This window comes from Eptatretus burgeri, chromosome 3 (genome assembly GCF_056783735.1).
Source record: "Eptatretus burgeri isolate ZD-2024b chromosome 3, Ebu_testis_v1, whole genome shotgun sequence".
NCBI classification, from domain to species: Eukaryota; Metazoa; Chordata; class Myxini; order Myxiniformes; family Myxinidae; genus Eptatretus; species Eptatretus burgeri.
In genome coordinates this window covers 139,506,897-139,529,466 of record NC_140963.1, presented here as the reverse complement: position 1 = coordinate 139,529,466, position 22,570 = coordinate 139,506,897, and the positions used below count along the sequence as shown (strand labels likewise).

The 22,570-nt window shown below is 45.7% G+C and overlaps 1 protein-coding gene across 5 annotated transcripts in view; it reads right to left on the bottom strand.

The window, feature by feature from the left end:
- LOC147031127 (coxsackievirus and adenovirus receptor homolog) overlaps positions 1–22,570 on the bottom strand; it is a 60,303-nt gene that overhangs the window by 19,634 nt on the left and 18,099 nt on the right. Inside the window, exons 2-4 of one of the 5 annotated variants that reach the window (XM_085875907.1) lie at positions 21,609–21,770; positions 8,019–8,179; positions 3,252–3,450 (exon numbers count right to left, since the gene is read on the bottom strand). In XM_085875907.1, coding sequence (XP_085732033.1) covers positions 3,252–3,408 — 157 coding nt within the window. In that variant the 5' untranslated portion in view covers positions 3,409–3,450; positions 8,019–8,179; positions 21,609–21,770. Of the gene's footprint in view, positions 1–3,251; positions 3,451–4,997; positions 5,138–8,018; positions 8,180–16,166; positions 16,240–18,794; positions 18,952–21,608; positions 21,771–22,570 lie in introns of those variants that run through there. The other 4 variants (XM_085875908.1, XM_085875904.1, XM_085875905.1 and 1 more) reach the window with 4 other exon arrangements.

Here is a 22,570-nt window from a genome sequence, read left to right as displayed (position 1 = left end):
TCCCCCACAGACTAACGGACCCAAGCCGAGATCGACTGTAATCTATATACCCCAGAGATGGCCCTTCCTGCTGCGTATATATGGTGTGGGTGTACTCGTAATCATAAAAATTAAAGTTGAAAATTATTTAAATAATAGAAGATCGGAAAAAAAAAAAAAAAAAAATCAAATGAAAAATAAATAATTGAAAATTGAGAAAATTATATAAATAAAAAAATAAATGACGAAATTATTCTTCAAAAAGCAGGACACCACGGCACCTTTGGCCTCCCTCCAGGAACCATAATAAACACGTCACAAGGGTAAAAACGGAACCTCATGTCAAAACCTTAAACACCCCCCCTCACTTCTTCCCTCTCCCCTCCAATCTACCCCCTCACTCCCCCTTCCCAACGTTCCCCCCCCTCTAAACCACAAAGCTGCCTTCTTCCCCCACCCTCTCTCTTCCATCTTGTCACTCCACCTCATCCAATCTTCAACTGCCCTCTGCCCCCTCTCTTATTACTCCACACTGTACATCAACCCATCACCACCGAGCCTTTTGTCCTCCTCATCCGGCCCTCTCCCATAGCTCTTCGACAATCCCCCACACTCTTTCAACAACTCTCCTTAGCTCCTCCCCTCCTCCCTCGCCCCTCATCCTACCCTCCCCCTCTCCCTCCCCTCCCTCTTCCTGAACAGTGTGGACCTCAAACATCCAGGACCTTCACTCAAACCTGACATCTTTCCATACAGGTTGCCACTGACAAACCAGACAAAAACTTTCCTCCTTCAAGACGTCTCTGACTACCGAGTATCTCTCCCTGGTTACTCCCTCCTCCGGTATGACAGACCTGATCCTCGTCCTGGTTGAGGAGTTACTCTCTTCATCAAAGACTCTATTCCTCACTCACCATGCACTGTCCTCACTCCCCCACACCCCAGGAATACCTCTGGCTACAGCTTCCCCTCTACTCCCACCGCATATTTATATGTGTGCTGTACCATCCACCAAACAGTGATGATTCCATTTACATCTCACTCTCCGAAAACATGGACGAACTTCTATCCTCTCATCCCAACTCTCTCTTCCTCATATGTGGTGATTTCAATTGTCATCTTGCCAGTTGGCTGGGTGCGGGTACCCCTCTCACCCGTCATGTCACTTCAACAAAGGACTTCTGTGACTCATTGGGACTGACACAACTTGTCAACTTCTTGACCCGGATCTCAACCAACGGTACTCCAGCTCTTCTGGATCTGATTTTGAACAATTTCACTGAAAATATCCGCTGTTCTTCCTCCACTCCAATCGGTTCGTCTGACCACGTGCTTGTCAAAGTGGACATCTCTCGATCTGTTATTGGAGAACCACCTCAGTGCTGTCGAGTGTGGCATTTCACTCAGGGCGACTGGATTCTACAACCGGTCCAGAAGGCATCAACACACATGTCCTAAAAACCTGATCCTCTGCTCTTGCTCACCCTCTCTCTGTTCTATTCACCCTCTCATTTGCTCAAGGTCATCTGCCATCTGCTTGGAAATCAGCAAACATTACCGCCCTGCATAAAAAGGTGCAAAAACAGATACCAACAACTACCGACCAATCAGCCTTCTCCCAATCATCAGCAAGGATATGGAATCCATCATCGCTTCAGACATTAAATCCTTCTTCTTCTCCAATGGCTTGATTTCTGATCATCAATTTGGTTTCAGACCAGGTCACTCTACCCTGGATATGCTGCTTCTCTCCAAACAATGGATGGAGGTCCTCAAAGCCAGACATGAAATCAGAGCCACATCCCGAGACATATCGTGTGCCTTCGATCCAGTCTAGCACCCTGCCCTGCTCACCAAACTCTCTTCCGATGGTATCCATGGCCAACTCCACTCATGGCTCGCAGACTTCCTCTCCTGTCACAGAAAACGTGTGGCCCTAAATGGAATTCTCCCATCCCCTCTTCCTGTCCAGGCTGGAGTTCCTCAAGGTTGCGTTCTGGGCCCTTTTCTTTTTCTGGTTTTCATCATTGATCTCTCGGACTCTCTGGAAAATCCTCTATATCTCTTTGCTGATGACTCCACCCTCTGCTGTACCATCTGTCATCTCTCAGATCAGCAAGCAGCAGCCTCTTCACTCTCTGCAGATCTGGATAAAATCACAAGCTGGTCCAACACGTGGAACATGTCTTTCAATCCTGCCAAATCTCACACTCTCACTATGTCTCTCCAAAAGGACCATCTGTAACCTCCCTCAATGTACTTTCTCAACAATAATCCTCTTGAAGTCCTTTCATTCAAGCTTATGGGTCTCACTGTCTGCCATGATCTTTCCTGGGAAAGCCACATTTCCAAGCTGGCCTCCAAAGCCATTCGCTGACTGGAAATCCTCAATCATGCAAAGTCCTTCCTTGGCACACCTGAGCTCCTGACCACATACAAACTTTTGTCCACAGCCTGATGGAGTACTGCTCTCCCCTCTGGGCTGGTGCTCCTGCCTCTCCCCTTTCTCAGCTTCACACTGTAGAAACCAAGGCATTTAGAATCATTGGCGTCTCCCGCAATGAGACTGACTCTTTGGGCCTCTCACTCAGTCACTGCAGAGAAGTCGGTGGTCTTTCTGTCTTCTACCATCTCCTCTTCGGTCTCGCCCCCTTGCTCTGTCTGTGATATGTCCCCCCACCCCCCACCGCACCCCATATTTTTGCAGGGCGCTCAAGGTCTGCCAACAACCCCCTGCTGGTAAAACTACCAAAATCAAGAATCACTGCTCACCTTCACCTTTCATTCCACTGTTTTTCCCACCTCTGGAACAAACTCCCACGGTCTCTTCATTCACATTCTTCCCTCCAGGTCTTCAAAACAGCTGTTCACCACCATCTCTCATCTTCCTCCATCCAAAATAATGATCTTTTCTACCCCCACTAATCCACCCCAAACCCACCTCCTTCAAATTTCCTGCTTTCCGACCTGAAAGTCCCTGTAGTGTCTATCTTGTTTACCCCGGGTACACCGCCCCATCCCTCTCCCTTCGACGGATCTCCATATGTCTCTTTTCCCCTCTATTTTTTTCCCTTCCTCTCCCCCCCCCCCTTGTGTCCTACTCCCCTTGTTATACGTTCTGTGCGTTAGCTCTCATATGAGCCTCGACATTTTTGTTTTTGTTTTTGTTAATATACAAAGTAAATGGAGTCAAACCTGCCTATTCCTACCCCATGGCTCTCCTTACTTTCCCTTCAACACCACAACACCACCCTCCCCCAAACTATAAATACCGTAAACAGTGAGAAAGACGAGTCCACGATCCACCTTGCGAGAACTTTTCACTTTGCAGTCATATGTGGCAGAGTCACTGAGCATTACATTGGTTATCTTCATGGAAGCATTTCCTCGAGTGACATCTCCGATGAAGGAGACACGATCGGTATACATTTCTCCCTCGCTGAAAACCTGCCGATCAGAATATGTTATGACCTGGAAGGGAACAAAATGGAAAAGGGAGAGAGAGAGGACAATGATGGATTTTAGGGAGGGGACTTCCAGTGCTGGGATTGTCCCATGCCATCATCAAGCACATTGAACAGGATTCAAATCGGTAAGAACAATCACAAAGAGATGCAATATGGTCCATTTGAGGTTTTAAAAGCATTGTTCAATCGCTAGGCAACGGCTGGACCACATGCGAGTGTAAATATCTTTTAGAGAATTGTAGGCAAACGATAGCATGCTTATGTTCTTCCATAAAGTGTGGGTCTGCTCCCTCGACCCTCCGACCCTCCCTCGCTCCTCAACAATGTGCATGCTCTTCCAGTAATCCCTTTCAGGTGAATCTCCCAAAGTCCATACTTGATGCACACCTCCACTATTTTGCGACTCTTTTACCTATTTGTGGAACTCCTTCTTTCATGTGCATCACAAGGCTGCAGGGTAGCATCATTCGCTAACGGCGCAGTTGTGCTGCTGATAAAGTGCCCCTCTCAAGGTTAAGGCAGGAATTTGAAAGTTGTTCACGGTGCCAGCGAAAACTCGCCTACTCTTCGCAAAGGACACCGCGGGATCTTTAACAATCACTAATTAATGCTGGCAGACGGGACGCCCGTTAACGTCCATCCGTGGGACGGCACACACATTGATGAATCACCCTGCCTGTGAAACACCAGGATAACAGTTTATAGCTGGAGCGGGATTCAAACCCAAGCTGGACAGCTTATTGCGAGTGTGTGTATCTTTAGGGTCTCGACAATCCTGCCAGCCCATTTGTGGAACTGATGTCTCGAGACTGTTCAATCACAATTTTACCTGCAGAGCTTCAAGCAAAGGGCGCACCACCATCTCATATCACTGCCCAACATTATCCACCATCTTCACTACCCACGTTAACGATACCCAAGTGAACCCTCTTACTTGCAGCATACTGAGTTTCCTCCATCCCCTCCTCTTCGTCTTCTCCTGTCTGTTCGTTCCCCTGCTCGTGTCCAACCGTTGCCCCCAATGTCAGTACGTTACCATTTTCACCTCCGTTTCCTCGCTCTCTCACGAGCTGAGTGTCCGTGTTTAAAATGAAGATAATTTTGTGTTCGATGGCACAAACTTCTGCTCATTTCAAAATGTCTCTCAAAAAAAACCTCAATCCACTTCACTTCTCACATCTAGGTGATATCAGCTCGGCTGAGAGTGAGAGCGAGGTCATGGAATTCCACAGATTTATCATACCTTGGTGAAAATATTAAACCCCAATCCCAATTGTTCACATTGTAACAACTGTGTGTTTGTGTGTGTGTGTGTGTGTGTCTCTGTTGAATTTTTACTGCACGTCAAAGTGCCCCGTTTTGTTGTCCTGAATATCTTTCGGTCGTTCTGTCCATGACCCCTTGTCTGCCCCCGTTTCTCTCGGCTCCATGATCAATCAATCGGCGTCTTACCCTCCGTCGCATACTTCGTCAAAGAGCTTCGATTTCTGTATTTAGACAAGCAAGAACAAGACAGTTATTACAACACTGTGGAACACACGGTGTACCTACCTCCTTCACCATCAACATGGAGGATGGTCAGTGCTCGTGTTGATACCTCCAACCTGTTCCAGTCCTTGCATTCCCTGCACTTACGAACAGAGAGCCAGGACCAGGAAATGGTCTGGCATTTCTGCAGTGAGCACATGACTAATACGCTTGGCTTTCATTGGCATTCCACCAAATTTTGCTCCCGCAGAAATATTCTTTCTTGTACAACGTCAAGGGGGACAGTGTGAGGAGTGTTCGCCTCTCCTCCCTCCGATACCCTCCCACCATCCGAACAGAGGCCTCACTCGAGGGAAACATCGGGAGTTCAATGCAATTCCATTTTTATTATCGAGCAGAAAATTTAAATCGCATACTTGTTACCCGGGAGTTCACAATTGGTGGCAATGATCCGTTGTTCGGCCTCTTTACCTCTGCCACCTAAGGTGGACGGACGGAGGTTACCCGTTTGTCTGCTTAAAAAGTTACAGACGGATTCAGATTGAACTTGGTGGAAAGGTTGGGTCTGTGACGGGAAGAATTGATTCGATTTGAGTGAAGATCGAGATCCGGATGCTGGAATTTTTAAATTGTTATTACGTTTCTCCGTGTCGAAGCGATCGTTTTCCGTCACCTCCATATTACATCTCTGTCCCTCTCCTTTTATTTCCGACAGCCACAATTCGAAGTTTTATTTGTGACGTGCCCCCTCCCCTCCCCCCCCCCATCTTCCTGGCACACCCCTTTGTCATTTCAGACTTGTGGTTATAATTTCGTCCAAAGCTAAGTACGTGTTCTTTCTTGTTTTGTTGTGGCTCCGTTTGTGCAATTGTTGTGGAAGCAAAAAAACCAGGGATCTTTTTGCTGTGCACGGCGCTGGCGATAAGCATTCCCGATATGTGAAGCCGCACAAGTTCAGCATTGATTGACGAGTTACATTGAACCAGGTGATCAAGGGCATGATCAACTCACTCGCCCCGATGCTGCACTAGACATGCTAATTACAAACGCATCCTACGATCACTCCCTGGGAGTGATCATCCCCTGCATTTTTCAGTGTTTGAACCTTTTGACCCTGCTCCAGGGGCAGGGCCAAAAATTATCCCGCTTCACACCTTCATGCCATGTGGTGATCATATGATCATAACTACCAAGTTTGGTGAATTTCTACACCACCAGTTAGGAGGAGACGGCGTGATGGACAGACGGACGGACAGACAGACGGAGCCGATTACAATCACTGTATTACGTTTTTTTTTTTTTCAAAAAGCGTGGGATAACAACAATAAAGATAACGAGATTTGACATGTTCCTTCCAATCAAGAAATTGTTTGAGAAACAAGGGAAACATCACGATTCGGATCATTTTTTTTTTCCAGTCGTTTACACAAATCGTGGAAATCATTCCAACATTCCCAAATTCCTTCTCCCAAACTGCGAGGCACGGGGTTAATAGGGAAACTACAAGAGAAATTTCGATCCTAAAACAGCATGTGGATTTCTAGGAAGACAAAGGCCTCAGAATAGGATTTCTCAAAACGTTTTAATCGTTGATGGGATAAATTCTATGAAACGGAATTGCTGTGTCAAGAGAAGACCGTGTTTGGGGGGGAAGAACTTTATCCAGAAAATGCACTTGATGTACGGAAAGCGAAGGACAGCGATTCTAAGGTGAGATGGGGAGGTACGCAAATGCAGGTAAAGAGTGTACCTGGCTGGGTGTCATGAAGATGTGGGAACACATCCTGTTTTAGTTTTGTTTGTTTGTTTGTTTCTGCGTCCAGGTGACTCGGACAAGGTGTAGTGGTTTATGTATTACTTTTATCCAACAATGTCAAAGGATTCTTGTATACGATTGTTGCCAAAACTCCTTTCACACAGTTTACTCATCATCTTCCTCTTCCTCCTCCTCCTCCTCATGACGAAGTTGAAGCATGATGAGCAAGTTTTGCTCATCACTGTGCAAGACACAAGCATCACCCGATTGTAGGATCGTTCCGTTGCGATGGACCAGGATTTGACTCGCTTCAAGACGGGGTTCATAGGGATGAGGTGGAGGATGACGATGTGTGCGGGAGCGCAGCACGGAGTGGAAACGTTCCAATTTCCCAAGATGGATTGCAGCACCATATGCATCATCTTTAAGTTGTGTGAAAGTCCTCACTGATTGGTGGTTTGCTGTTCATGATGAAACACCTACGTAAATAGCTGCGTCGTAACCACCAAGCCCATACCCAAAGTACTGCACCACGCTTCTGAAACCAGGGACCATGAAACCAGCAAACCTTCCTCCTTTTCCAGGGGACAAAGGATGCTCCACAATCTGAATGTGAACCTCATCTTTTTAACTCACATCGGGATGGCAGGAGGTTGGAGTTTCATGCATGGAATCGTCTCCGTTGAAGGGCAGTGGCAGCAGAACCAGTAGATCCGTTTAAACTGGACGAGGAGATATTCCGAAGCAATGGGGACAGAGGGGTAGATAGAATTACCAGACTCGGTGGTGTAATGGTTAGTGCGTCCGCTTCGACTCTGGGAGGTCAGCGGTTCGAGTCACACCAAAGACTTTAAAAATGATATGTGCTGCTTCCTTGCTTGACGCTCAACATTTATAAAGGATAGAGCACAGACAATCAACCACAAGTTGGCAATAACAGCGCAGGTTCTGATGAGCTGAATGGCCTCTTGCATCGAAGTTCCTTGTAAGGGAACTCATATTATCATCATTATTATTGCAGATATTGGCAGGAATGGTATCCAGTAAGTAGTTGAAGTTATGGAGTGGTAACAGCTTTGAGTTGTTGACTTCACAAGTATCTAATATATAAAAGCTCATTCTAACCACTGACTGATATTAAAGTTTGGTACCTTCTGGATGACATGCAAAGCTGAAATTTCGTGTGCCGACAGACATCGAAGCTGAAAGCGAGTTCACTTTTAAAAACAGACCAGCTCGTTTCTGCCATGACCACTGCTTGAGCCGATGGAATTGAGCGACAGGACATCAGGGAGTACAGAATAAGCACACTCACGCTAACCACTCACGATCGTGTCAGACGCGTCGGCGTTGTCTCTGGACCACTCCACGTCGATTTCCCCCGCGTCGATCAGCTCGATGTGGTACGAGCATTGTAAGATCACCGAACTGCCCACGGCGCTCTCCACATTGCTTCGACCCACCTGCACGATGACGCTGTACACGGAACCTGCACGGCACCACAACAAACCTGGACGTCAGAAACAGAGTACCATTCGACGTACCTTCAACACATTTCACCTGAAAGTATTAACTTTGAACCACAACTCACATTGCTACCATTCCACCTGAAAATGCAACGACCCAGACACAAAGACAAGAGAATTATTTAACAAATATAAAGTGAGAAGGGTCTCAGGTTGACCGTACTTTAAACTAAATTAACCAAAGTCTGTACTCGTTTCGGACATGAGTATCCGTCGGACGAGAGATGCGTGGCCGCAATTGACCTTACCTACCTTCCTTTGCATCCTCACATGTACTCTTCCCAATAAATGCCAATTGAGAACAAAGATTACAATAAAGGTACTGACACAAAGTTATATTACAAAGTCCCACAGGTATTTTAACATTAATAAAAGTCTCGTTTGGGAAAAGATTCAAAAACTTACATGGAGTGAGGAGTCACGTTTTCATGAATGACTCAAACAGAATCCGATTTGTGCTCTAGCTGTACGGACTTAATAAAAGTACAATTGTGCAAACACCCTTGACTCTGTGCAAGCCACAGTTCACCGTATATGAATATATGACTATACCTGCAACAGCAAAACCTGTCTTATGTGGTCCCTCAAATCAAATCACATGCATAGTGAGTACATCATGAGGAAATTTAACTTGGATGACACAGAGCCTGGGGTCACGATTGGAGGAAGACGTATCAACAATCTCAGGTGTGCTGATCATACCACTCTGCTGGCAGAAAGTAAAGAGGACTTGATGAAACTGCTGCAGACGGCGAGAGAGGAAAGTGAAAAGGCTGGTCTTTATTTATTTAAACCTCAAAAATATTAAAATCTTGTGAACTGAGAAGATTGACATGTTCAGATTGGGAGACAATCATGTTCAAAGTGGCAAGTTTCATCTTCTTGGGTTCTAAGATTAAAGTAAGTGGAGAATTTGGAATCCCTGGTGTTGTCTTGATGTCTGAACTCTACTCTGGTACTGAGAGTGCTGTGAAGTGTGGTGGTACCATCTCTGACTTATTTCCAGTTGTTACTGGAGTTCGTCAGGGATGTGTACTTGCCCCCACACTTTTCAGCACTTGTATGGACTGGATTCTAGGGAGGATGTCGGAGAGATCAAGTTGCGGTGCATCATTTGGGAATGTCAAGATCTCGGACCTTGACTTTGCAGATGATGCAGTCATCTTTGCGGAGACTTTAGACATCCTCTTGGGGGCCCTCGAGGTGCTGAATGAGGAGTCGGAGCCGTTGGGATTACGGGTTTCTTGGGTCAAAACTAAGATCCAGGCTTTCGGTGACATCTTGGATGCTGCTGTCCTGTCTGTGTCTGTTTGTGGTGAGGATGTTGAGGTCGTGGAGAGATTCACTTACCTTGGCAGTGATATTCATGTCTCTGCTGGCTGCGAGTCAGAGGTCAATAGACGTCTGGGTCGGGCCTGGGGAGTCATGGATTCACTGGATCATGGGGTGTGGCGCTGCCGGTACCTGTGCGGGAGGATGAAAGTCCGAGTCTTCAGGTCCTTGGTACTTCCAGTCTTGCTCTATGGGTGCGAGACTTGGACTCTGACCAAGGATCTGAGACGGAGACTTAATTCCTTTGGTACCAGGTCTCTTCGGAGAATCCTTGGCTATCGCTGGTCGGATTTTGTGTCCAACGAGCGGTTGCTGAGAGAGACTCAGATGAGATTTGTTACCTGCATAGTCCGTGAGCGTCAGCTGCGGCTGTATGGACATGTGGCTCGTTTTCCTGACTCTGATCCTGCTCAACAGATTCTCTCAGCGAGGGAGTCTCATGAGTGGAGGAGGCCAGTGGGTCGACCACGTGCCTCATGGTTGCAACAGGTTGACCATCATCTCAAGGAGATGGGGATGGGCCTGGCATCTGCCTGGGGGATGGCCAGACGGAGGCCCCTGGAGTACCGGCGGAAAGTGGACGCAGCGACGTGCTGTTCTGGCACATGCTCCCATACCTGACCTGGTGTTGTCTTAATGGCTCGGGTGGTGGGCTTGGGACCCTAGGATCCTGAGTTCGAATCCCACTCGGCTGTTGAATTGATATCAGGTGGGGTTTACTCTGCCTGTCATCCTTCTGAGGTCGGCACAATGAGTGCCAGCTTGCTAGTATCCTGTGTCGGAGTGGCGACCCGTCCAGGATTGTGCCCAATAACAAAGGAGACTGCTTAGGCAGCACCAACGCTCTGCACAGAGTAGGTCCCGATGGATGGATGGATGTGGAGGAGAAATTAATTGATGCTTAGCATTGAGAGGGAACAGCAATGTCAGGATTGTCAAAGATCTGGAAAGACAAAAATGTGACAAAACAAATGAAGAGGTCAGGTCAGGTATGGGAGTATGTGCTGCAGCAGCACGTCGCTGCAGCCACTTTCCACTGGTACTCCAGGGGTCTCCGTCTGGCCATCCCCCAGGCAGATGTCTGGCCCATCCCCATCTTCTTGACTGTTTCAGTGATTTTGGCCGTGATCGTGCCCCACGTCAATGTTCAACATTGTGTATTGTTTGTTCCTATGGTTGCCTTATAAAGAACACAGACGTATTCAGTTTGCCTGAAAAAAAACACCATATTTTTGTATTGCATTCTGAAATGGGGCACTCGGTAGAGCGCATACCTCCACCACGTAATGCCTGATCAACGAGAACATATCGGGCCCAATACATTTTTGAAATATCATGCTATACAGTGCTATATCGTTTATCTCTCAATGGGGAAAAATGAGTTTAAAGTTAAATAATTTTCATATCCGGATTTTAATCGTTACCAAAATCGAATCGATTCTTCCTTCCCACACACCCAACATGTCCACAAAGTTTCATCCGAATCTGTCTGTAACTTTTTGAAATACCTTGCTATATATTCGTTTCGCCCCATCTCTCAATGGCGAAGAATCACTTTTAAAAATTATCATATCCGGATCCGGATTTGGATTTTCAGCAAAATTGAACAAACTCTGCCTTATCACACACCCAACAACATGTCCACCACCTTTCATCCTAATCCGTTCACCACTTTATGAGATATCCTGCATGCACACAGATAGGCAAACAAATGAAGAAACAAGCTCAAATGAGCTAAGATCCTCGTCCTCTTAATGATGACGTCATAAAAACGAATATGACATCATTGTGATGTATCAGGTTTGCGATAAATTATCTGTGCTAATGCCCGGCTTGATTCCTGCAAACAAAATTCAAACAGCTTGCCTAGTTTCGGAAATAATGGTATAGGCGATTTCCATCAGCGGCGATATTATGATGTCAACTTTTTTTTCTCGGAAGAATTTCCAAAGTTGGAGATGGTTACTGCCTGCGCGTGGGCTTTCTGCATAAACATGGCAAGTTTCACGAAGATTCGATGAAAACTCTGGGTTGTGAAACAAAAAGTCAAAAAATAGGAATGACGTCATAAAATGGATATGACGTCATAGTGATGTATCATATGTGCGGTAATTCATCTCTGCTAATGCCCTGTTCGATTCCCGCAAACAGAATTCAAAAAGTTTGCCTAGTTTCAGAGATATTTTTTTAGGCGATTTCCATTAGCGGAGATATTTTGACGTCATAACTTTTTTTTCTAGGAGGAATTTTCAAAATCGGAGATGCTTACTGTCTGTGCAGGGAATTTTTACATATATACGCCAAGTTTCAGGAAGTTTCGATGAAAACTGTAGGCTGTGAACCAAAAAAAGTCCACAAGAAGAAGATGAAGAACAACAACGTGAGTAAGACTTAGAGATCCTCCACGAGGATCTAAAAAAAAAAAAAAATAAAATAAAAAAAAAATCACTCAGTGACAACTTGGCAAAACAGCACAAAGTCGAATGGCACTCGGAAAAGCGCATACCTCTTGCAAATTTCAACTCAATCAGATGAAAATTGACAATTTTAGAAATCTGGTCTATGTTGATCACTAAAATTAATATGTTGGTTGAATCCAGTATCCTCGTGTACAAATGCTCTTCAAATTTCAAGTCAATCGGATGAAATTTGAAGATTTTAGAAGTTCAAATTGGCCTATTGGCCTATGTAGAGCTTTGTGGAGTCGACCAAATTTTACAAAACTTCACGACGGGACCGTCGCAGGGCCGGTGACATTAATCTCTGAAGATTTCAGTGGTCGGTTGAGCGGTTTGGCCTGGAGACGAGCGGACAGACAAACACACAAACAAACGCACAAACAAACAAATGGAGGCGATCAACATACTTGTCAAAGAAAAACTTTTTTGGCCAAGTAACAAACAAAGACAGAGAGGGGTGAAAACAACCTCCTTCACCTTCGGCGGTGGAGGTAAAAGTTCAGCACGCAACAGTTAAAGATACCGATGGTGAATGGTGAGGAGGCTCGTGAATAGGCTGGGTGAATACTTTGGGTATTTTTGTTGCGATGTATTGTTACGTGGAGTATGGGGGTAGGGGTGGGGGGTGGGTGGAATCCATAACATTTGTGGGTAAGCATTCTTGTGAATTCTTGTCATGAAAAGCAAAGTGTGTGAAAGGCCACCACCATCTATCTTGACAGCGTGTGCCAGCCATTGCGGCGTAATGTGCTGTAAGGCTGAGAAGAAAAGAGTGTACATTTATTTTTATTGAGGCCGCTCCATGGGTGGGACAGCCCGGAGGAGGACTCGGCCCAAGAAGAGGACGAGGGGCAAGTGGAGCTTCACAGAGGAGCTTTTGATGCAGTACGGTCACGTGGTTTTGCTCTGAATACGTTTTGGGATTGACCCAAGCTGGTATCACTCTGTTTTGGGAGAGGAATAGAGGAGAGACAGAAGAGCTCCACTTGCAGAGTGCAAAGAAGCGCTTTGAGGAGGAAGAAAAAGTGCCGACCAGGAGGCCTCGTTTGAAAAGGACACAGAAGACCATGATGCCTGGTTGAAGAGTTGATCATCGCTGCCACTCCTCATGACTAGTTCACTCAATTTTGGTCTGTTTTGGCTTTTTTGCATCTTTGGTGCGAGTCATTGCTGGCTCGTGGCTGGTTTTCTTCATTTTTGGACTGACTTTGTCACTTGCTCTCATCGTCTCGCACCTGGTTTCCAAAGTGGGTTGCACTGAGTCCTGTGCCCACCCTGCATATCGTACACAAAAGGAAGTGCCGCCTGTATTCTTATGTTGGTGTAAAAGTGTGTTCTGTGGCGCCGAGATTGGGTTCAGATTTGCACTTTATTTCTCATCCTTGTGCATGAGTTTCCATATTCCCATTTCCCTCTTGGTCTCTTTTGATTCGCTTGGTTCGTGCCGTTCATTATAGCGTCTTGTCCACCTTCTTCTCTGTAATTTGGTTTATAAAAAGGTAAGAAATCGTTGGAGCCATCCGATTTCCATGCGCATGTCGTCAATTTCAGGTCATTTGAATGATCCTTGGGGAACGATAAAAGTTGTAAAAATATCTGAATGCAGTGCAATAAGAGACCGTTCGGCCATATCCCAAGACGTAAGGTGCCGGCGCTGAGGATACCGTGTTGATGAGCACTCGGACGAGAGAGCATGGATGTGAGTCGTGGACACTGTAGAATCAAGAAAAGAAGATTGACAATCTTGAAATGTAGTGTTGGAGATGAATGTCACATTCCACGTGCGGCAAGAACAACAAACAAGTCGGTGTTTGAAGAAACTAAACCACCACGTACATTGAAACGCTGATGGTAAAACAGAAACTGTCACACATGAACACATCGTTCGTGCAGAAAAACGAAAGTCTGAAGAAGTCAACCATGCTGGGTATGGGTGAAAGAAGAAGAAGAGGAAGAGATAGAGGTCAACCTTTTACGTGCTGGATGGATGGGGTGAAGGATGCAACCAATTAAGCCGTCTCCCGAGAGCTTTGGGAATCAGCGCAGGATCGGGATGTTTGGAAAAATCTGATCAGGAATGTCACCATTAGTCGGACTCGACTTGACGGAACTCGATAACTAATCATACGGCCTCTTAGATTACGTAGTCAAAAATCTTATGATCCAGCGTAATCATCTCTTGGGTTGGCGGGATGACCTCGGTCTTGGAGGTGTGGACACTTGATTCAGAACTCTCCAGCCTGTGTTCGAATCCTGACCCGGCCATAAACTGTCATCCTGATGCTTCGAATATCGAGCGTTGCATCAATATGTGCGCCATCTATTGGAGGGTCGTTAAAACAGACGACTCTGCCAGCAATGGTCGTTGGTGGACATATCCCATGCAGTGTCCTTCACAAAGTGTCGGCAAGCTATCGTCGGCACCCAAAACAAATTCCAAACTCCTGCTCTGACTGACTGCTGGGAAGGCAACGGCAAACCACCCAGCGTGACCAACACTCTTCTAACGCAATCAACATCGTTCCAACACAACATAACCCTTGCCATTTGGCAGAACCGATGCTCTGTGAAGGGTCCAATACATTGATGATCAGTAATTACTTCCTCGTTTACTACTGCCCCCGTAGGCGCCTCTGATTACATTAGTGCAGTTACACCACTGACGACACCTGCAACCTCTGCCAGGCCACCCCACACACAATAAAACGCATCATGGAAGACTGCACGGTCCTGGCTCCATGAAGGCAAGAGCACATCTTAGATGTGAGGGATCTCTATTGGCTATCCCATCCCTGTGCCTGTTCGAGCAGAACTGACCGGGGCTAACCAACAACAACTGCAGTTACACCTTCCGTAAGTCAGCTGTCACCTCCAGCAGTCATCCCGACTGCACCAAAATGCACCGAACCTCAATAGTCTGTCTATCTAAAAATAAAAAATAAAAAATAAAAGTAGAGAACACCCGGAAATCTTTAATTATTTTTATTCAAAATTTGACAATATAAATCTTTCAAGTGATATTTTTGTTATTTCTTGGGTTTCAGTAAATTCCAACTCTGAGGGATGTCACTTCAGTTGCAAACCAGCCTCCACAGCCATGGGTCGTTGGCAACCTTGTATCATCAGCTCCTCCTGACATGTGGATGTGGAACAGCATCCTCAAGTCCCATTGAGGAAGCCCTTCATGATGAACTCGTTTCATTGCAGTGGAACCCTACTCTCATCCTACCCAAGCCTTCAAAATCCTTCTCTCCGACGAGGTCACAAACATTCAAACAAACTGCATTCCTTTTCCCAAAGCTCAAGCTGTTAAAAAACTCGAGTTCTCTTGTTTATCCTCCAAGGCTATGACATATCAAGGTGTTCACAAGAGAAAAAAATAATGGTGGGTCTGGGCTCGTGCAGGAGGAATTAGAGAAAGTGCCGTGTGAAACCTTCCAGTGCACACCCTGAATTGCGACAGCACTCTCCGCACATTTCCCACGGTGTGGCGAAATGGACCGTGATACACCTGAGCTTCCCACAGCGGCAAACGACGCCGGCTAATGTTAGACCTCATCCACACTCTCATTCATCACCGACAAACGGACAACGTCAAATAGAACAAGCACATGTGAAAGACAGTGTGCACATTAAAACTGTCACTTTCATTGAATTCCGCTTGTAACTGACGTGGTTCAATGTCTTGACAGTCACGTCCATCGGTTTGGAGCAGAACATCTCCCAGAACTCAGGTGTTGCTCCTTGCCGAGCCGCGGTTCGACCCGAACCTCTCGGATGTGAATCGCACTCCTCAATGAAGGTTTCACCTTTTCCACAAGGGCATCGAACATTTCGGGAGAAACTTTCTCACGAAGCTCTTCCGCACTCAATCCTTTCAAACATTTGGTTGAAACTGCCTCCTCCGGTCTCTTTTATGGCCATTCGTCCATCCAAACTGGTAATTGTTCTTTCTCAACCACAAGCGCTGTTATTATCGAGAACAATGACCATTACGGAAGGTTTCAGGCACGATGAGCCATCGCACAATAATCTCAAACAAATGCAATAGCTACAACTGACATTCCCAATTTGTTTAGTTCTTCAGGATGGTCTGGAGGCCGAAGGAGAGCTGTGAAAACGATGAGAAAATAAACGGGTGGTAAATTCCAGAGCTCACCATGGTGTAACTCGAGTTAGCCGAAACACGTCAAAGAACACCTGCACACCTGTGACACCTTGCAATGAAAATCCTGATGAGGCAGCAATGACAGGGAAAAAAAATACCGTACTGTTACAACGCACAGGTAAAGGTAGCACTCCGCTCGGTTAAAACACGCCGTTTGATCCTCAAAGTAACTTGAACAAACATTACCTTGCGACCTCTCGTTTGCACATCGTCACACCGCCACATGAAGTTTGGCTGCCATTCAATCATACAGCATTTCCCCAAAAGGTAATAGCACGTCAATTACTACCACAATTGTATTCATCCTCAGCAACAGTTGTGCAGACAGCCACATGGTTAAGGACTCCACATTTGGAGCGATCAGTGATTGCTAAGCACAGGATGATGTGACAGGATTTGCTGTGACAAGCAGAGACAAGGTTTTATTGTTGGTAGCAAGTAGTAGAAGTAGGGTAAGACCCCAAGGCATGGGGAGGAGGGAGCATGTTCATCCTAACCTTGGACTGCTGGAGGTTGTAGCCAGGTAACGGGGAAAGCAGAAAGAATTCATCGATTCCAGGTGTGAGGAAAGGAAGATGTGCACTTATTGATTCTGCACGCGTGAAGGGACAAACACTAAGGGTGGCCCAGCTGAAGTCAAGTGAGCGGTGTGAGGATGCATCATGGGTGGGGGTACTGAGGCTAACAGCCAGGCAGAGAAACGACAGTGGCTAGCTATGACGAGAGACGAGGGATGGAGAGGCTCTGTGGTCAGTGGAACGGACGAGGGCTCTAATAAGCGAGCCGTTGCTCCCAAGCCGAACGAGGCTGAGACTGCAAGTGTGTTGTGTTTTGCACACAGCGATTGCTTTGTTCGGTGTGAAACAAAACGGTTGTTTTGCTGGAATCTCAGTACGATACACAGGGTTCCGATGATATTGTGCGTTCTCTGTACTTGTTCAACAAGGCGTATTATGGCTTGCTGCAAAGCAAAGAATGTTAATACCAGCTTCAAATGGCACCAACAACTTGAGCGTGATCAAAACGTTCGGAAACTCTGCTTTTCATCAAACCCTCATAAGGTTTGATAAACCCGATGATTCTTTCAAATGAACATCCTGGCAAATACATCGGGAGTGCTTTCTGCATGTTTACAGGACACACAGCAAACTTACGAGTGCTGGGCTGCCGAACAAAATTATTTGCCTACTTTCTCCTTTCAAGCATTGGTGTGGCCATATAAGCAATTGCTTCATATCCCATATTGAATCAGACTCGGCGGTGCAATGGCTGGAGCATCTGCTCGATCAAGGAAGCCGGTGGTTCGAACCCAACCCCGGTGGAATTTTCTAAAAACTTTTAAAGTGGTACGTGCTGCTTCCATGCTTGATGCCCAGCATTTGAAAGGATAAAACACAGGCAAACAACCGTAAGTTGGCAACACTATTGCAAGCTTGGTTAGCCTTATGGACTCCTCCTGTGTAGAAGTTCCTTGTAAGGTAATCAGAGAACTGCATCGATTAGTCCATTGTCTAATGATCTCGTTAAAAGTACACAGACATCGCCGAAAGTACATATTGTGTGTGGACTAAAGTCCATGTGTACGGTCGAGCATGATGACCCGCATGAGCCTTAGACCCTGCGGAAAGATATCAACATCATGAATTCATCAAGGCCATTTGGCCTCATGGAGGAAATGTTACAACAATACGGACGTGTTGGGGGAAGAGCCACAATAACTCGGTTTGGATTATATGCTACCGAGTGATGGTCAAAAAAAAAAAAAAGAGGGTACACTCAAACGTGGTGGTAAAAATAGGACCACTGGACCTGTAGATTATCTAGGCCTTGGCCAAATGTTGTAACCCAAATTTGGGAGCATTCTGACTGGTGGGTCTGGAGAAGATTTTTGAAGAAATTTACCAAGTCAGCCATTTTGAACTACTGAAAGTCATGTGACCAGAATGAGCTTTGCAATTCCTTTTACCAATCAGGAGAGGAATGTTGCTGCCAAATTTCAGCCGGATCGGCCCAGCGCTTTGGCCTGAGAAGTCAAAAGAGGAGACGGACAGACGACAATCCCTTTAATTGAATATAAATTCCAGATAAGCTAAAAAAATGGTACACACAAACGTGGTGGTATGATTTGCCTTAATCTTACTGTCCGATTGTGCGTGCCGTTGCCAAACGTGAGGCCATTATTCATCCACAGAATTTCTTACAGATTGGTTCAGCTGTTTGTGAGACATCTGGACTAACAGTGGTTATATAAGAGACGATGCCTGTCGCCATAAACAAAAACCGACCACAAGGCTCCATCAACGCTGAAACCTTCAACAGGGATGAATAAACTCCACGTGTTGTGACACGGGGGAATGTGGAGGAAAAGGAGTGATAATTACAAGGAACAAAGTTTAAAAAGGGATCAAGAGGATTGTAATACACCACCATGTTGCAGGACATCAGGGATCCACTTAACCAAGTCCTTCGTGCAGATCTTGGATCCCGCAAAATGACAACAAAACAGCGATAACTTCACAACAACTATGGCAATGGCTCTACGACACAATATAAATCAGCATGAACGAATGCTTTGATGAAGGTTCGAACAACAGCCTATCCGGAGGACGTTTTTAACACCTGTAACAATCGAAGGATGATGATGCCTCCAGTTGGTGCCGTTCTCCCGTCGACTGAAAGCTTCACAAGACCAAGTCGACTGACTAAGGGGTCCCATTCCATTCCAAAAGATCGTATGTAAAATCCACAGCTGCGTTTAACGATCTGAAAGCACGATGGATAAAGAATGTGACGACCTCTGCATCTCAAACACAACATGACTTCCTTCCAAAGCCGATTAACCCGACTCGACTGCGGAGGAGAACGAAGCACTTTATTAGCAAACAGCTCCGAGAAGGGACACCAAAACGTATCCATATCTGGATGACAACTAACATGTAATGTAAATACGAGTACGAGACGAACACCAACATTTAAGGTACCCACGGAAGCAGTGATCTTTGCTTGAAATCATACAAGAGAGGCGAGAACCAGAGGTGGACCCATCGCCTCTTCTCCTGGACATTAGGTGGAATCAATGCTTTCAACATAAATTGTGAATAAATCAACATGAAGTGCACAGTGACCTTCAAAGAAGAACCCTTCTTTTACGGCTATTTATCTCTTGGCAGTCATGTGACATGGGTGGTGCCATAGTAAAAGTTTGGTTGTCCGAGGTGAATCAAAAAAAATCAGAGCTTTAGCATTTTTGTTAATTATAATCTTGCACCACATACTACTAGTTTTCTTTTAAAAGATTTTCTCTTCCTATTAGATTAAAGATAGAGTATAATCGACATATTACATCCATGAAAAGTAGGGAAGGACATTGAGAAAAATAAAACTTGGAAAAGTTGGGAGGGAGGGGGGGGGACAGAAAAGTGGAGAGGGTAGGAAAATTGAGGAAGAAAAAGGAAGAAACTGAAATGGCACTTGGAAGAGCACATACATCCGACAGTCTGAACAGGTTACGTTTTGTATCCCACTGATAGGCAGGATCGGCATTCGGACCTGAAACAAAATCGAATCTACTTGTTCTTCTCAGCTACCCAACTCATCCACAAAGTTTTGTCATCATCCATCCACAACTTTTTGAGATTTCGTGCTCACAAGCAGACAAACAGACAGAGGTGAAAACACAACTTCCGCCCACTAACCTCGGAAATGAAAAAGTTTGGAGGAGAAAGGAAAGAAGTGAATACTGTATACGAGTCTCTCTGAGGCTGACAGAAGTCCAAATTGCATAGTTGTTTGTGTATGTATGTATGTATGTATGTTCGAACGGAGTTCAAGGATGTGGTGCTTGGACCCCAGCCCAAAGGGGACAGAAGTACTCCATTGAACTACGGACAAAGGCTTTGTAGACAGTATAGTTCTGATTTTTCAAGGAATGCCTTTGAACGATGGATGATACCCAGTCTGCAGCTCACTGACTACCAGCTTTGCAATGTGGTCGACCCCTGTGAGGTTATGGCTGGCAGTGAGACCTTGACATTGAAAGAGACTGAAGCTCTTCTAATGACTCGCCATGAAAGTGAGGCTGAGACATTGAAGAGGCTGATGCTCTTTGAACAATTGACCATAGAAATACATGTACCTGGGTTCATTTGACAATTCTTTCGGAGCGACAGGGTTGTACCAATATTTGCCAGGATTGAAAGACATGTTCCATTATTTTATCAGACTAGATCATGATCGATTTCAGGTCACCAGCGAGTGATGCAGATGCTGTTTGCTTGTTAGTAGGATGGGGGTATTGAACGGCATAACATGAAGGAAGAAAAATAAGAAAGGGCTTTCCAGAGAATCAGAGCAGTCATTGATGTTGATTTGGCCCAAGACCACCATGGGGATTTCCTGCCATTCATTGGGAGATTGTGCCATTGATAGCAATGTGTTGACTGTGAGTGGAGGAGGTCAGAAAACCAGGAAGGAACGCAGCCTTGTATGCCATAGGTGGAGAGGTTGGCAACCAAAGCAGGATGCCAGAGTGTGTCAAATACCAGAGACATGTCCAGGGAGTCATTGTAACTAGGATTGAGATGAGACCGAACTTTACCTTCTTGGGTGAGAATGACACAAAGTCCAGTAAATAGTGGCCAAGACTCTTGCTCGGGATTGAGGGTGAATTCTCCCAGAAAGGACCATCTGGCAAACCCTACCAGAAACTTTACCAATCCTCTTGGATGGGTTCAGTCACTCAAACTTTTGGGCCTCACTATCAGCCATGATCTTGCTTGAGAAAAACACATTTATAAATTGACATCCTCCTTCACACAAAGTCCTTCCTTGGCACACCCAAACTCTTATCCACATACAAGACCTTCATCCGCAGCTTAATGGAGTACTGCGCTTCCCCTTTGGGCTGATGCAGTGGACCTGTCAGTCCTTACCAGCCTCATCTTGCTTAGCTTGATGCAGTGGAAACCAAGGTCTTCAATATCACTGGAACATCCAAGCGATGAAGCTAATTCTATAGGCCTATCACTTTCCCATTGCAGAGAGGTTGGTAGTCTCTCTGTCTTCTACCATGTCTTTTCTCATCTTGCAACCTCTGCTCTTCCTGCACTCTGTTCTCCCACCCCGCCACCACCCCTCCTAGGTTTGTGCAGTGCACACAAGGTCTTCCAGCAATCCCATAATGGTGAAACTCCTAAAATAGACTCACTGCTCACCTCCACTCATTCATTTCTCTTCCCCCCCCCCCCCCACCTATGGAACAAACGTCAACTTCCACATTCTCTTTAGTCTCATTCTTCCCCTCCATGTCTTCAAGACAGGTGTTCACCACCATCTCAGATCATCCCCAATCCAAAACCATGATCTTTTATACCTCCGTTAACCCTCCTCAAGCCAACCTCTTTCCAAATGTGATTACCTTTCAAGTAAGATTACCTTACAAGTAACTTTCCAAGTTTCCAGGTTTTCCTTCCTGAGAGTTTGCAGCTGTGTACATCTTCTTCACCCCACGTCCTCCCCTCGCCCAGGGGTGTAGTCCTGCCGGAATGTATGCGAGCAGTTGCTCCGGCACCTCAATCCATCCAAGGCGGAGCTTATCTTCACAACAGTTAAAAAAATAAAAAGTATATTAAAAAATAAGAACATCCACCCACATTCACGATCAGTTGAGTTATTGTGCTTTGTGTGCTTTCATCAGTTTCATGGTCAAATAACTGAGGTCAAAGCCCATCCCGAAGCTTGGATATGTTGATACTTTGGACACTTGTCTCATAACAAGGGATATGATGACAATACAAGTTATAGGGACACCCAGGTCCGTATGAATTGCCGAATACATCAAGGTCCCGAAGTGAGACGAACTTTCCAACCATCTTGTATCCATATTCAGTGAATTATCTTGTTCACACCCTGGAAGATGTGAAGGCATGCGAATGTTTCCAACCGGATGAAGTCTGGGCAGATCGGTGATGTGGCGGTTCTTGTGAAGAATCTGATTTGCTATCACATTGATTGAGCAAAGGTCGGCCGATAATACATCAATGACGAGGACTCCAGTTGGCAGAGCAGACAAGCATGACGTTGTACATGTTAACATCATGGTTACCTGCTCTGCCATCCCCTTCAACACTCTCGGATAGTTATCACAGCCGCAAAGCTTTATCTTCTTTCATCAACTCCAAGGAAGACACCAACTAATGTGAAAAACAACAAAATAACTCATACCAGCAGATGGAACACCCGGCTTAATGTCCACCCGACAGACGGCAAACACATTGATGAATCACCCTCCCAGTGAAACACCAGGATGACAGTTCATAGCTGGAGCAGGATTCGAACCCAGGCTACACAGGTCAGAAGCGAATGTGCACACCTCGAGGACATCCTGCCAGTCCTTA